Source organism: Camelus bactrianus, chromosome 24, assembly GCF_048773025.1.
Source record: "Camelus bactrianus isolate YW-2024 breed Bactrian camel chromosome 24, ASM4877302v1, whole genome shotgun sequence".
Lineage (NCBI taxonomy): Eukaryota > Metazoa > Chordata > Mammalia > Artiodactyla > Camelidae > Camelus > Camelus bactrianus.
In genome coordinates this window covers 11362274-11379124 of record NC_133562.1, presented here as the reverse complement: position 1 = coordinate 11379124, position 16851 = coordinate 11362274, and the positions used below count along the sequence as shown (strand labels likewise).

Sequence of the window (16851 nt, the reverse complement as noted above, 5' to 3'; positions counted from 1 at the left end):
CAGCCCCGCTGTGGCCCCGGGCTCCCGAGGTCAGTGCCCCACAAGGCCGAGTTCCGGGACTGTCGGGGCTCTCATACTTCTTCTTGTGTTTTAAACTTTCCTTTCCTTTCTCCCCTACTTTCTTCAGCTCTGTGCATCATAGAAAATGATGCTGCCGCCGGGAGCACGTACTGGAAGCATTACTTCCCATAAGTAGATGGAATTTGTTTGCTTTGCTTTTACTTAGAAGGTATTTTCTCCATTTTCTTAAATTACTTCTGTCCATTTCTGTAACAAGCTCTGAATTTATTTTTATCTGTGTTCATGAAATACAGATGAAACTTCCCAAGTGGCAAAAACTATAAAGAACTATTCCTAGATTTTTTTTAAAAAAAAGTTATAATTTGCTTATAAATGCTATTTGTGATAATTAAGGTTTCTAAAACAGTAAGTTGACTGGTGATTTTTTTTTATAATAATACCCAGCATAGCATTTCCTGTCCCCCCCTTTTAAGAAAAATTTTGTATTGTGACATTTAAAAATATATGCAAAACTAGAGAAAATACAATATAGAACCCTCAAGTTTAAAAAGTTTCAGGTATCAACCTAGCATTTCTCTTCCCTTCCCCTCACTGTGTTTCCATCTTTGCCCATCTCAGTAGAAAGGAGGGCAGGGTACTCATTGGTCGCAATGTTGACTTTTCTACCTGTATCTCCTTCCTTCCCTGCTATTTCCACGTCCAGGGTTCCACCTGCAGTGACTGCTCCCCACATACCTCTCATTTGTCTACCCAGACCTACAAATACAGACACACACACACACACACACACACACACACACACACTCACACAAGTGCACATCCACAGGTACACACACACCTTCACCCAGCCCTCTACCTCCCTTGGGCTTCAGCTATTAGGACAGAACTCTGGTTGGCAAGCTACTAACTTGGGTTAGTAGACATTAAAAAATATGAAGCCACAAGCGTTTCTGAAGATAAAATTATTCTATAGAAAAATACTCTGTAAGTCAGATTTTTTTTTAAGTACTGTTCTACTGATTGGTGGACTCCTGGCAGGTTGTTTTTCTGAATTTTGCTGCTTCATCCTCTGTGTTTTTCCAGTTTTCAACAATGAGTAGGTGTCGCTTTCATAATTTAAAAGTATCCCCCAGAAGTTGTGCTGAAGAGGTCACTTGGAAGTTGCCTCTGAATCTCTTAGCCAGCAAAATAAATCTGGGCCAGAAACTAAAGGAAATCTTTTCCTCAAGTTCAGACCATATTTTCCATGGCTGGGAAACCCAGAGGTGAAGAGAAAAGCCATTTCTTGGCCAAGGAGAGCTGAGTGGGTGAGAGGCTCCCACAACCCCAGTCCTGCCCTTTTCTCACCATCTTTATCCGTCTGTCTTTGTTCTCCACCCCACCCCTGGGCGGGGTCTTCTCCGCCCTCCCCGGGCAAGTTGGTCCTGCAGCGCTGGCACCACCTTGAGCCCTTCTGCCTCCTCCCTCCCCTGTAATTACCATGTGTGCACTGGCTCCACCGGAGAGTTGAAAGGATTAACCCGCCTGCTTCTGGTAAAGTAGGGCCTGGTGTTGTGTTATGTGCCGCACGTACATGTCGCATGACACGGTGTTCCCTAGGCAGCGTGAGGACTGTTGGGTGTAGGGAGCTCTGAAGGGTTGGAAACCTCTCCAAGCTGAATTTCTTTAGCTGTAAAGTGACAATCCCACATGGGTTGGCAGGATGAAATGTAGGGCACAGCACACGATGGAGCATAAGAGCTGCGAGGAAATGGAGTTAGAACCTCATGCGTATTCCTCTCCCCAGAAGAAGTTTTCATTGTCCTAAGAATCCTGACTTTCCAATCCCTTCTTCTGCCCCATCATGTCATGGTTGTACCAACAGTTTGAACATAGCCTCTGAGGTCTTGAGGTGTTTGGGTTCAGTTTGGCTTGATTCAGTTCAGTTTCCCCAAGCCTCAACTTTTTGTATCCCAACTGTTAAGTAAATTAGCTTCCCTACAAAGCTGATAATAATCAAGCTTTCTTGGGAGAAGGTGCAACATTAGCAGACTCTTACTGAACTGTATAAAAACTGTGCATTTCCCAAAGGGCATTGTTTATTTGTTGTCTCCTTGTTCATTTGTTTTTGCCTTTGTCTTTTGAAATTATAAATGAAGAGGCAGTATATTCAGTGGTGAAGAACAGAGGCTTTAGGATGAGACCTCGGTTGGAGCCTAAGCCAGGTGACGGCCATTCTGGGCTTCAACATCCTCATTTGTGAAATGGGTATAATGTGGCCACCTCATAGGATCATTGTAAGAATGAAACGAGGTAAAGGCCATAAAACAGGCAGCTCACGCTTTGTTAATACTATTCAATAAATAGTAACTAGCATTAGAGCGGTTGCCCTCCAGGGGCTTGGATGTGACCATCCTCTGCCCATCACCCCAGGGGCAGCATGGGGGGCTTACAGCCTGCTCTGTGTTTAGCCAGCTGTGCATCTTTGAGCGTTACATTTCTCCACTGCTAGAATGGGAGGTCGATCTAGGTCATCCTGGAGATCCTTCACTTGTAAAAGTGTGGTTGGCTATTTACGAAAAAGTGCTATGACACTTCAAAGGGACAGAATGACTAACTGAGAGCATCTCAGGTCGACAGTGTTGACTTGCTTCTCTTTAGTCTTTCTGCTCATCCTCCCTTGCCCTAGTTCTCAACTCAGCTGTACATTAGACTTCCTTGGGGAGCTTTTTGAGAAATCCAGATGCTTGGGTCCTAACCCTGACCAATAATTACATCAGAATATCTGGCATTGGGCATCAGTATTTTTTTAAACATTCCCAGGTGATTCCATTGTGCAGCCAGGCTTAAGAAGCACTGCTCTATGTAAATGACACAGTCAAAAAGTAAGGCAAAGGAAACAGGACTTGGATAAGCCACAGGCTGCTTCTGCGAGGAGATGTGATTTCAGATACTGTAGTTTGATTGTCTCACTTTTCAATTGCTCTTTTCCTTAACACCGCTGAGAGCATAGCCTGACATCGGTCCCCATCGCCCTTGGAATGAAATCTAAACTCCTTGACCAGGCTTACACAGCTCTTTGTGATCTGACTTCTGTTGCCCCAGCCTCATTTTTCAGTTGGCCTGTCTCTACACCCCAGCGGAGAGTAATCACAGGCCAGGTTTTTCTACCTTCAAGCCTTTATGTCTTCTCCACCTCTCTCCTTTGTTATCTAACCTCCCACGCCTGTACTTGGCCCACTCTGCTTATTCTTCAGGTTCTCCTATGAACTTTCTTCTTCTTCCCTGTGTCCTCCTGTAGCCCACTCTGCATACCCACTGACACACTCGATCAAAATGTACTTAATCTGCACTCCCAGCCCCACAGATTTAAATTCCACAAAAGCAAGGAGTGTGGCTTATTCACCACTGCATCCCCTGTATTTCACATGATCAGGCTGAGTGAATTCTGGTGGGAAGAATGAACAAATAACTGAATGACTACACAAGAAAAAAGGAAAGAAATTCTTAAGGAACTGAGTCACAGTAAATTAGAGAAACCAGGTCCTGTAAATGAATGAATACACAAGAAACAATAAATTCTTAATGACTGATTCATACTGAACTAGGTAAGTCAGGTCCTACCCCTATACTCTCTTTCACTTAAGACCATTCTTTAATGCCAGGGGTGGGGGAGTCATAGCAAGGAAGCTGACTAACTTTTCACCAAAAGAAGCTTCATTTCCTTGGAGATTTGGGACGGCATTATTTGCTCCATAAACGAGAGTAATCACCAGAGTGCTAATACTAAAAAGCAAGAAAGAGGAATATATTTCAATATGTGTTAATGCATATTTTTGTGACCTTTATAATCCTCTTAGTTAATGAAATATTGGCAGATAAAAATGATAGGATATTTGCAATTTACTTTAAAAATCCCAGAGCGGGAGAGGGAGGAGTAGAGGTATAGGTGAAACAGGACTGAACAAGAGTTGATAGCTTTAGAAGCTGGATGGACACTTGGGGGTTCATTATATTATTTTTTTTTTTTTTTTTTTTTGCTTTGGCATAAAGTTTGAAACTGCCCAAAACACAATGTTAAAAAAAAAAAAAAGTCAAAAAATAAAAGGAAAATTGTGGAAGGACGTTTTTCTCAACATTGCCACTTGATTCAATGAGTGGTTTTTTTTTTTTTTTTTTTTTTTTTTAATTTAAAAAAAAGGGCAGCCCATACATCATCCGGAGCCAGCTTGGTCTTGGTCAGTTGAAAAACAGGAATGTTCTCCGAGGTTAGTAAACTGTAATCAGTTCCACATAGTTTTCAGGCACCAGAGTTTACAAATCACTGCAGTTGATTTGTAACTCCATTCATATGTCCACAAGAAATACAGCCTGTGTCGAGGTTCCCCTCTATTTGCTTAGCCAAACAATGCTTTTCACAGCACACTGAATCTCGAGACCGGCCGGGACCCCATTTTACGATCACAGGCACCACCCTGCCCTTCCGCCTTGTTTTCACAAATTCAAAACCTTTCTCCTTTTAGAGTTTGCAGAAATCAGCAGCACTCTGCCTCCTTTTATTAATCCTAACAGTTGTTGCCTGAAACACAGGGCCTCTTTCTTCCCCGAGGGGGCTTTCACTGTCAGGAATGCGCAGCCGTGCGGCCTTCGCTCCTGACCCTCCCTCCCTCTCGACTCCCGAGTAGACCACCACGCAGCCTCCACAGGAAGAGTTTTCCCACCAATTTCAGGCCACGCCCTCCCCGCCCTCCGGTCCCCCAAGCGCGCCCTCCCCAGCCTGCCGCGAGCTCGCAGCAAAGGTTCCGGGGCCAAAGGGGTTCCGGGCCCTGGCCCACCCCCGCGGGGTTGGGGGTTCCTCACTTGCTTGGTGGAGTCTAGGCCTTCTCCCCAGGCCACTCGCACCCTTTCTTTCCGCTGCCCACCTCCCTGTCCCCGCGCTGGGTCTCCTTCCACATTTCTCTCCTCTTTCTTCTGCATCTTTTCCTATTTCATCCCAGTCAGATGTGAAGGTGCTTCTGAGTCCAGCTGTGTGCAGTTTCCTGTATCTGCTAGAGGTGGGTTTGGTTTGTTTTGTTTGAGTGGTATCCTAAAAACCTCTTAATTGATGTGTCTCTACTATCTTGGAAAGGGCTATAACGATACACTTCAGCCAAGACTGAACTTTTTGCTCCTTCAATCCTGTACTCTGTACTGCCTGCAGCCTTCCAAGAGCTGCTTTCGTGGAAAGTTCTGTTTGCTACTTTGAGATAATCTTCTTTTGCTGTGTTCTTTTTGAGTGTGCCGTGATCCCTTCTGATTTTTTTCATTAACCCTGAGGAAAAGGGTAATTTTATAAAGTAAACTGAAACAATTTTATTTTTTATAAAAAATGGAGACGCAGAGAAGTTGATTCACGCAGATTACAGCTTGTAATGGTCTTGCCTTGTTCCCCTCCTCGCTCAGTCACCTCTTTACTCACTCACGTAGTAAAGATTTATTAATCACTTATTCTGTGCTGGCGACCTTCCAAGGTTAGATTTTGAAAATGAGTATTTAAGAATTAAAAGCATGGAATTTATTTTAAAGTAAAATATTTACTTTTCACCTCCTTAGTAAAGTGCCTTGTAATCACTGATACTAATTTATTCCAGGCCACAAAAATAATCAGTATACCCATTGGGATTTCATTATAAAACTCTTGCTGAACAAGTGTAAGATAGAAATGAAAACTCTAGACCAAAAGCTTTCATTCAGTAGTGGTTAATTCTTTTCATTCCAATCATTGTAGGGAGGCCCCTTTAAGATCAAACGGACTGTGCCCAAATCCCCCAATGCTACTTAACTAGTTGGGCAAGTTACTCATCATTTTGAGCCTATTTTTCATCTTTAAAAGGAGGATAATGGATTTGTTGCATACATAAAGTGCTTAGGCAAGTGCAGGGTATCTGGAAAGCACTTAATAAATATAGTTCCCTTTTCTTCCCCTGTCAACTGTAAATTTATCATTGACAGTGAAGAGCAGAATGTTTTAATAATAGGCAAACAAGTCTCATTCTTTCCCATGCTGCACCAAACTGTCCTGGAAACACTACAAATAAGTGACTAAGTGTGTTTTCATTTTCATTCAGCCTCTTTTTTTATATAGTCTACTGTTTGATTGATGTGTTAGTGAGAAATGAATGCCAAGGCAGCATGCAGTAAAAGAATCCTACGATGGTTGTAATCTGTACCCTGGCCGATCACCCTCATTTTCTGGAATGTTGGTCAAAAACGTTAGGTGAGAAAAATATATTGAGTTTTAGAAATATGACCTGACAAGTTAGTTGTTCTTCTTTGTGCTTTACTACCTTCAGGTAGGACATGAATTTTCTAATTATCTTTGAAAGATTTTCATTGAAACAGAAATTCACAAGTCTTTCTTTTTGGGGGAGGGCGAAAAGCAGCTTTCCTATTTGTTGGTTTGTTTGTGATATTTTAAGAGGAATGGAATTACTGATTTACCATTCCATCGGTCCCATTTCAACAGCCAGATTAGAAAATGTCTGATTTCAAAATCATCTTCAAATCAGAGTCATCATCAAAGCAATAAAATGGTGCTCCACATCAGAGACTTGTGATGAGGTCCACAAAAGCTTGTCTTAAAGTGGAGCAAGTTTTCTGCCTATACTGTTAATGAAAGTAAATGCACTTCTTGGTAAAGGAAGTGATTTCAAGTGTGTAAATCCTGTTTTCTGATACAGGGTATTTATTTGTCATCAGCATGCTCTCTGCTTATTCCTAGTATAGATGTTACCACGTCCTATTAGTTGAGTATGTACTAAATATATAGAGTGTAGGTTTAGCCTTCCTTAAGGAGATAAATGATAATGGATACAAAGCACTTTAACTGTAGCACACTTTTCCAATGTTAACTCTATAAATGGGTAAACATATTATGGATTCCTGTTTTTAAAAATGACCCATAGGCACTTACATTCCAGAACGAGCTCGTATTTTTGGGGTGGTCTAATATTTATATTTTATAATGATTCCTGGCTGTTGCAAATGAATTTTGCTGAGACCTAAGAAACGAGACTGTATATTGTTAATGGAAAACATATTCTTCTAAATGAATAATATTCTTAATTATTCTTTTTTATAATTAAATGTAGATGTTAGCATATAGGCGTTGCTTTCTTTTTAGAAAGTTTGAAATTCATGGGTGGGGAAAGCTCAGAAAACAGATTTCTTAAAAACAAAATTGCTTTTTTTCATAGAATCTGCTTAAAAGACACTTCAAAACAGTAGTTTTTTTTTTTTTAAGGAGCAGCGAAGTTTTGTTTTAAGTAACACAAAGGGAAAGACGTGATCTTTCATTACAGTGACAGCGCTTAGCCATAATCACCATGTCAGGAACATTTTCTCTACAGGTAAAAGACGTTGAATAATAGAATTTACTTGAGAAAGCCTGAGATCATTTTGAATTGTCTGGTCTTGAGATATTTATCAAGCAGGGACCAGTACTTCTTAGAGAACCATAACTGCTTAACAGGTGATTTTTCCTGACTGTCATCTGCAAAAGTGCCACCTTTGACAGTGACACAAAGCAGCAGCTCTTAGCCTTAGTGGTTTTAAGCAATTCTAATTGTCCTCACTGTTCCCTCTTTCCTATCACAGAATCGGAAGACTTTTTGATGGTACAGAGCCCATTGTTTTGGACAGTCTCAAACAGCACTATTTCATTGACAGAGACGGACAGATGTTCAGATATATCTTGAATTTTCTACGAACATCAAAACTCCTCATTCCCGATGATTTCAAGGTGAGGGATTCATCTTAAATTACCAATAGCGTAAATATGTGATTTGTTTTGATATGCTCCAAAAGATATTTCCAGCTCTACATTTTTAACATATACCAACTCTAATGGCATCCGAGGTCTCTCTCATGGTTATACTATCTTCAAGAAACAGAGTATGTGGTCATTAAGTTTTACACAACCGAAAGAGGACTGCTTTTTATTTGAAGAATTGAGTCACAATTCATTTTAACACATTGAAAATAAATTAGTTAAATTCAAAGCTTATTTCTGTTAAGTCTTAGTGAAGCAGAGAATAAAAGGAAACCTCCTTAGCTTAATAAAGACTTTTTCTCCCAGAAATGTAAAGCAAGCCTTATACTTACCAGTAAAATTTTAGAATTATCCCCTTTTAAAGTTACTGACAAGTGTTAAAGTTGGTCCTACATGGTGCTGGCAACTCTAGGCAATGAAATTAGACAAGGAGAACAAATAGAAAATGTTAATATTAGAAGAGAGTATACAAAAATGTTATCTCTGTAGCTGTTAATACTTCTCTAAGGAGAAGATTCTAAAGAATCAACTAAATACTATTAGAACTAATAAAGAACTCATTAAAGCATCTACATTCAGGATCAATATGTTACAATCCATAGCTTTCCAACAGAATAGCAAAAGTCAATCAAGATATAGTGGGAAAATATACCATTTACAATGACAACAAAAATTATAACACCTAGCAATAAACTTGAGAAATACGCAAAGTCTGATAAAAGAAAATTGCAGATTTCTCCATACAAACCATACAACTTTAAAACAAGAATGAAGGGACATTCTGTGTCCCTGAATGGAAAGCCTCAATATTGTTAAGATGTTGGCTGTGCCCAAATTACCCTATACATTCAATGCAAAGGCATTTAAGTCACAGATTTTTTTTTTTAATGAAATTGGACCCATTTATAAAGTTTGTGTGGAAGGGAAAAAATGCTCAAGGATAGCTAAAAATATTTGGTAGTGATAATAACGGTAGGCAATGGTGGACATCAAAACATACTGTGGTGCTATAGTGATTAGAAAGTGTGATCCTGGCAGGGCTAAAAATATGCACGTAGATCAACAGGGCGGAGTAGGGTTCAGATATGTGTGTATATAGGAATTTGATATATTATAGAGGCCGTATTTCAAACCAGTGGGAAAACAGAGGAATTGTCAGTAATTGGTTCTGAGACAACTGGGCACCAAGACATTTGGGAAAAGTGTACTATCTCATAAGTTCATCAAAATTCCAGGAATAAACATAAAAATTAAAGCTATAAAAGTATTAAAAGAAAATAACAAGGAATTTCCACAAGCATAATTTTCAGGCAGAGAAGGCCTACTTAAGCAAGACTTACTACCCAGAAGGCATCCTTTAAAAAAGAAAAACAAATGTTGCATTAAAGACACCACATACACATAAAGAACAAGAGTCAGACTAGAAGAAATACTTGCACCAAAAAGTAATATCCATCATAAAAGAGCTCCTGAAAATCAATAAGGACAACCCAGTGGAAAACATACTGAAATGTAAACAAAAATTTTCCAAAAGCATAGAAATTGCCATAAACATTTGAAAAGATGTTCAACCCCTGTAGTATTAAAGAAACAAAACTTAAATGAGATACCTCTTTTTATCCATCAGATTGGCAAAGATTAAAAAATTGGTAATATACAGTGTTGGGGAATATACAATGTGGTTGGGATTGAAAGCTATTAAACATTTTTGAAGGACAATTTAGTGGTAATTTAAAAATTTTTAAACAGATACACTCTTTGATTTAGTGACTCATGTCTATTAGTTTATCTTCCAGAAATAATACACAAATAAGCAAAGATATATGTACATAAGATGTTTAATGTAGTTATATTTGTAAAAGCAAGAAGTGGGCTCAATTTTAAAAATGTTCAACAATGGCAGATGGTTACAGATATTATAGAACATTCATGCTGTGAAATAGTTGATGTGTGGTGGGGGCGGAAATCACCAAGATTTTATTCAGTGAAAATATTAAGTTGCAGAATATGTGTCGTAGGTTTCTGTGTATGTAAAAAATGATGCGTGTGTGTTTGTAAATAGAAAAAGATCTGGAAGAATAGACCCCAAGTTAACAGGAGATCAGGGGGCCTCTCATCCCGCCTCTCCTTCAGGACTTTGAACAGTGGGGCACGTGCCGGGATGATTAGCCAAGTGGAAAAGAGCGTGTAAAGAGTCGTACCGTGTACGCATTTATCTTACATGAAAACAATACACATTTGGCAGAAAAGTAAGAGAGGAAGCGCCGCAACTAGTGCGTGCAGTTCCCTGCAGCCCTGCAACGAGCCGAGCCGAGGAAATGACTGACCCCGCTGCTCCCCAGCCGGCGGCAGTTCCGGGGGCCTCTCGGGGGCGCCCCTCGGGCGCTGAGCGTGATCCCAGCGTTTACAGACGCGTGAAGCTGGTTCGTGCAATGAAAGCCTGCAGCTTCATCAGCGGTGATCTTTTCCAACTCAGGAAGGACGACGTATTGAGAGGCACCAACACGGCCCCTTCCTAGACGGTTTTCGAGGATACTCTTAAACGTGTACATTCTTTTCTCTACCTGCCAACTTTCGAGGCCCTTTCCTGCCTTCCCCTCCATCCCTCGAGCCACGTCATCTGTCTGGCAAGCGTGGTCCTAGCGGCCGGAAGGGAGTCTCCTACCTGCAGCCCTCGCTCCAAACCTGGGGCCGCACCTGCTGGGACAGGACGGCAGAGCTGGCGGGAACAGGGAGCGGTGAAGAAAGCGGCCGGGGGCCCTAGTGGAGATCGGAAGCGCGCCGAGGTCTGCACTGGGCACAGGGCGTGAAGGATGGAGTCGGGGAGGGGAAAGGAGCTGCAGCACATGGGCACCGACGTCATCCGCAGTGACCCGGCCTCTCATCACAGCGGGCGCCCCGCTGCCGGGCATTGGCTCCCCAGTAGGTCCGGGGGAGCAAGAAAGCGAGTAGAGGGAGGGCTGAGTGTGTGACAGGGCAGCGGCCAGAGAGCCATCTGTTCCTCCCTCCCTCCCTCCCTCGTGTTTTCCTCGACGGCAGGCAGAAGTGGGAGAGGGGCTAGAGGAGAGAAATCTCACCTTTTGGTCTATGTTAAGGTGATTGCATTTCCAGATGCCCACTCAGAACCTCTGCCCAGGTTGTTCATTGGCTCCTTGAACTTGAGCTGTCCAAACATGAGCTGGCCAGTGCCACCTCCCCCTCTCCCGCCACCAGCACCGGGAAACCTGCTCCTCTTCCATCGCGTCCTGTCTCTGTGAAAGTACCAGAACCCACCTCCCTGCTCTAAGCCGGAGCATCCCACATGCATCCGTCATTCCGGATACTTCTCGGATCAGTCCTCCCCTCTCATACGCCCTCCCCAGTCCAAGGCCGGAGAGCTCTCCGGGTGACTCAGAGTCCCATCCTTTCCCTCTCTCGTCCTCTGTCCATGTTGAAACCAGGGGACACTTTTTTTCATTACCTTTTTTCCCTCTTGAGATCATTGTAGCTTCTCATGCAGTCGTAAGAAGTAATAGAGAGATCCCGTGTTACCAAGTTCCCCCCAGTATAACATTGTGCAAAATTATACTTCAGCCTCACAGCCGGGATGTACAGCCCAGGTGCAGAACGTTTCCATCATGACGGGGGTCCCTCCTGTTGTCCTTTAAGAGTCACAGCCTCTCCCTCTCCCCCTCCTCCATCTCCCACCCCATCCCTCACCAAGGGACTCCAAACATAGTGTATCATGACTTGCTCCTGCTTAAAACTCTGCAGAGGCTTCCCAGTCCTGGACCATAGCACCTCCTCGTCAGAGCCCACAGGGCTCAGGAGGTTCTGGCCCCTGCCCACCCTACCCGGCTCCTCCTCTGCATATACGCCATGCCATCTGCTTGCCCCACCCAGAGCAGACCGTTCCTTCTGTCTGATGCTCTTGGCCTGGCTTTTATTTGTCACTTAGGGCTCATCGGATTCATCACTAAGCTGTCCTGTGTCTGGTCTAGCTTAGATTTGCCTATACCTTCTGATTCTGTAGTCACACACAGTATATATATAATTTTTTGTCTCTGTTGTTTAGCACTATACACCTAGCTGTATGTTAACAAGTGCTTTCAGCTACAAGTGTTGAAATAGTCAGTCAACAGTGCCTTAAACTAATGGAGATTTGTTTTTCTCACATAAGAAGTCAGAGGTCCATGGTTGTTGGCAGTGGTATCTGCTCAGTGATGTTATCAAGGACAAGACTCTCTGTCTTTTTGTTGTCTTCCTCAGTGTTGACGTTTTGGCCTCATGCTTGTCACCTCAAGGTCATAAGGTGACTGCCACAGCTCCAGGCATCACATCCTCATCCAAGGCAGGAAGAGGGAGGGCAGAAGGCTTATAACTCACAAGACTTTGTCCTTGTTGGAAGATTCCTAGTATACTAACTCGCTGGCTAGAACTGAGCCTCCCTGAGCTGCAGAAGAGACCTAAAGGTGATTTTTTCCTTTTCAGTCTTTATAGTGAGAGAAATGGACAATGGCTCTGGGGAAGCTAGCCTGCAGTACCTGTCACACTGGCTTAGTCCTGAGCGGATGAACACGTGGATGGATGAGTAGATTGAATGAAGTGGGTCTCACATTCAAACCGGATTCTGGTTCATACCTGGGCAGATACTTCCTTATATTTGAACTCTAGGTATTTTGTGTGTATATCTTTACTCTTTAACTACTTTGTAACTGTGTCAGAAACAGGGGCATTTTTATGTTTTTTTAAAGGACATTGTGTGTTGGACACATGATAATTGCTTAGTATTAATTTAAACGTAGCAGAAAAAGGTAAAAAAAAAAAGTCATAGGAGACTGGAAGCTAACTATAAGTAGGCACTGAACTTCTATTTAAAACCATATAGGACTAAATGGAAAAAGTAAAACTTGTATGTATATAATATCATCATCCTAAGCTACTTACTAGGGTAATATTAATTTATAATTCCCATGATTAATAGAGATGCAGGCTCCAGGAAATACAAAATAATTTATGGGGAATTACAGTTCGAAAATGGTAGTAGCCATTCATTTTTAGCTGCATATGTTCCAGACACAGAGCTAGGGGTTTGAAACACAGTCAGATGTGGCAGGCATTATTTTTCCTCCAAGAACATTCAGGTTAGATGCTGGAGGGAGAAAAACCCCTACATGGGAGTTCACCTGTGGCCGATTGCAGAGGACAGTCTGCTGAGGACTCACCCAGTCACCCCCGCTGGCTAGGATTGAGCTGGCGCTTCTCTGCACCTTTGTGCTCCCTTGGGATTTGGAAAGGACCCGCTGTTCTTCAGAACACACCCTTTAATTGGCTATGGGTTTAACCATAGCCCATGCTCGAGGGAGAAGACAAAAAGCATGTCAAATGAAACTCACTTAGGGCCCTGGACTGTTTCCCACGAGCCTCTGGGTGACGGGCTGTAAATCACAGGGAGTCTGGAACCTGGCGGAGCAGCAGAAGGAAGCTGAGGTTCAGCTCTTGGGGATGATGATGGAGCAGTTTGTGCAAAATCACAGATATAGGCACACGCAGCTGAGCGCTCAGTCTGCCCTCTCTTTCTTCCCCGCCAGTTTCTTCCCTGACCTTGGAAAAGGGACACGGCATTTGGCTTGTGGAGACACTCTGACTGGATTTGCTGGGGAGCGTGTTCCTTGATTACCTGCTTCCTTCTCCAGCTATTTAATGCTGGGTTGAGCAAACGCATGAAATCTTGAAATCACAGCATCCTACGCCCCTTAAAATCTCATTTTGCAAATGTGCTGTCTGAGCTAGATACCCATTTAACAATTTAGATAATTTCATACTTCACAACACCATTTAAGTGGCAGCTGCGTGTGCCCTGCTCCCACTGAAAGGCGTTGGAATGTGTTCCCTAGATAAGCGATTGTGGAACTTCCCTGCGGTGTTTTATCATGGATATGACTGTCCCTCTTCCCTTCACCCCCACCGTACTGCCTTGTTCATGGTTGCTCTGTTTTCTGCTCACACCCACACACGCATGAGCATGTGTGCGCACGCATGAACACATGCACACAATTGTAATTCCCGGTACACCAGGAGTCCAGAGCTTTGGTTCCTTTTTTGATGGGGAACCACAAAATTACCTCTTTCTAGGCTTGTGTTTTGAACATTTTTGGAAGTGTCCTCCATGTTGCTAACATCTTTTGTGGTCTGGATGAATGTCTTAAAGAAAAATTTGCTGGCAGACAGTCCCCAGCTTACCTCTCCCTGGCTTCAGTTTGAAAATCTATTAGTTATTTCAAAAAATCTTTTCATATTATAGAAGAAGTATATGTACTCTGTATAAAATTTGAAAATATACACAAGCAAAAAAAAGTTTGAACAGTATATCCCCACCACTCAGGGATTGCCAATGTTAAAATCTCTGTGTGTGGGCTTCTGGGTCCTCTTCTATGCTTATTTCAGACAGTTATCTCTACCTTTCCATTGTAACCAAATTGTATTTCCTCTAATACTGCAACCATATTCAGATTTCCCTGGTTGACCCCAAAATGCGCTTTCTGGGCGGTTTTTCCAAGCTGGTATCTGATCCAGGACTTCACTGAATCTAGGTCTGTCCCTTTTTAAAAATTATTATGTGGCAGAGCCCTTTTTTATATGATGCTGACTTGCTGAGGAGACAGGGCCAGCTGAGCTCATTCCTCTATCCTCTCATTTTCTGTAAAATGCAAGTTGCATCTGAAGACTTGATGGGTTTAAGTTAAATGTTTTGGCAAGAACACGTCTGCAGTGATGCTGTGTACTTCGTGTCACATCACATCAGCAAACACATGTGGTTGGACCACCACTAATGATGCCAGGACTGACCACTGGATTGGGTGCGATCTGGGTTCCTTTGGCAGCAACAGACGTGATCCCTGTCTAGCTCAGAGTTTCTCACCTCACATTATTAATGTTTGGAGCCAAGTGATTCTTTGTGTGTTGGGGGAGCTGTCCTGTGCATCGTAGGATGCTGTTCAGCATCCCTGGCCTCCACCCACTAGACACCAGTAGCACCCAGCCCCTCCCAGTTATAGAACTGAAGGTGCCTCCAGACACTGCAGAATGTCCTAGCTTAAGGAAAAGAGGAAGTATTCATGGGAAGGATTCTAGTTTATCTCGTAGGATTAGTGGGGACATTCTCTCAGGAGTGGAAACAGGAGGGCAGCTCTGAGGGTGTCGGTCGTGGGAGTTTGCGGGCTTCTAGAATGCTGCCCCTAACACGGCTCTGCCCCAGCAATGCCCAGGGTCTCTCTCCCCTTCCTGGGTTCTGCAGAGAGACCACCTGATTGGCTCACGTTGGCTCGGATGCTTATGCTGTAGCCAATCAGCTGGAGCAACACAGAATGGCTTCTAGGTATCCTTTCCCGAGGGTTGAACTTTTCTCAGAGAAGGCGGAGTGGGGAGCTGGGTAGACCCTCAAGAAGTTTCTTCTTCCCTAGTACCTAAGAGAGGGTCCACTCAGGACATCTGCCCCAGCCCATGGTCTCAGCTGCTGCCTCCTAGAATTTGCATCCCTGGTACGGAGACTGCTACTCACAGTACTCCTGCCGAGGCCCACTCCTTCTCTCTCAGGGACGCTCCCGCTGAGGCAGGACTAGCTGCAGTGGCCAAGGAGGACTGGGAGGCCGGCGTCAGCCAGCCCCGGCACCATCTCAGAGAGCATCTCTATCCCCTGCTCTCGCCACGCCCTACACTTAGACTCAACTCCTACAGCGTTGTGTCCAGGTGACTTGCCAAGCCAGGGTGTGGCTTCAGAATGCAGATGGATCTGCCTTCTGCTCTGCCCCAGGCAGCCCGTCATTACTGCCGGTGTGGCCTTCAGCCTTTCTGTAGCAGAGTCAGAGAGTGGGGCATGGAGACGGTGGCCGGGTAGAGGAGGGACTTTGCCACCACTCACGTTTCCCTTAACGGCCATCAGGTTGAATCTCAGGCTGGGCATCCTGCCCGAGGAAAACACGAGTGGTCGGGAGAGGCTGAAAGTCGAGGGCAGTGAACAGGGAGGAGGCCTCCTGGCCACAAGTATCAGGTGGTTGCAGGGGAGAGGGAGCAAGTGGGCCAGCCCGTCTGGGCTTTGAGGAGAAGATAGGGGCTTGGGGGTGGGGAGGGCAGAACGGGCTTTCAGGATGAGGTTTAAGGCAGGGAAACTACTCTCTGATACTATAATGGTGGCTACCCATCATTAAACATTTGTCCAAACTCATAGAATGTACGACACCCAGAGTAAACCCTCATGTGTGGACTTTGAGTGGTTATGATGTGTCAGCGCAGGTTCACAGGTTGTAACAAACGGAGCGCTCTGGTGAGGGTGTTGCTCTGGGGGCTGTTGCTCTGATGGGGGTGTTGATCGTTGGGGAGGCTGTGCATGTGGGGAATCTCTGTCCCTTCTGCTCAATTTTGCTGTGAACAAAACTGCTCTAAAAAGTAAAATCCTTTAAAAAAAGAAAGGAGGGAGGGAGGAGGGAGGAAAGAACACTAGCTCGGGGAAGTATTGCAGAGCCAGGGAAATACAGACTTTAGAGGCCCCCAAATCTCAAACTCTGAAAAAAACTGTGATAGGCCACTTCCTCCTCAAAAAAAAAAAAAAAAAAAAAAAATTTTTTTAAGGAAAGTTTTGCAGGGATCTGGTTTTGTTTGTAATTATTACTCCATGAGTGCTGTTGTCGAAATGTAAACTGTAAAATCCGTTCGTGCCCCCTTATTTTCTTGGTGCCTCTTGTTTGCGGGTACATGCATACCCTGCCTTCTTGGGACCCAAGCGCGGACCCCACTGCCCCGAGCGTGGGCAGGAGAGCTCCTGGAGCCCCGGGGAAGGGTTGGATGTGGTCCTCTGGGAAAAGCCTGTTTGGGGCCAGGGTGCATGAGGTGGGCTGTGCCGCGGTGCGTGGGGTGGGTGCCCCGGCAGCTGCACGTAACCAGATGTCGAACACATGAGTGGCTGAGTTGCCCCTTGAGGGGAAGAACCTGCCTGCTACCATGTAAAACTTCATGTACATTAGGAGTTAAATACGCCTTTGAACTGTTTTGTGGACTAGAAGCCA

General features: G+C 43.9%; 1 protein-coding gene across 6 annotated transcripts in view; it reads left to right on the top strand.

Annotated features, from left to right (window-relative positions):
• KCTD1 (potassium channel tetramerization domain containing 1) overlaps positions 1-16851 on the top strand; it is a 158202-nt gene that overhangs the window by 131929 nt on the left and 9422 nt on the right. For 5 of the 6 annotated variants that reach the window (XM_045505922.2, XM_074352190.1, XM_074352188.1 and 2 more), the window contains one exon: positions 7636-7780. The exons of the other annotated variant lie outside the window; for it this stretch is intronic. In XM_045505922.2, coding sequence (XP_045361878.2) covers positions 7636-7780 — 145 coding nt within the window. The remainder of the gene's footprint in view (positions 1-7635; positions 7781-16851) is intronic. 6 annotated transcript variants of the gene reach the window in all.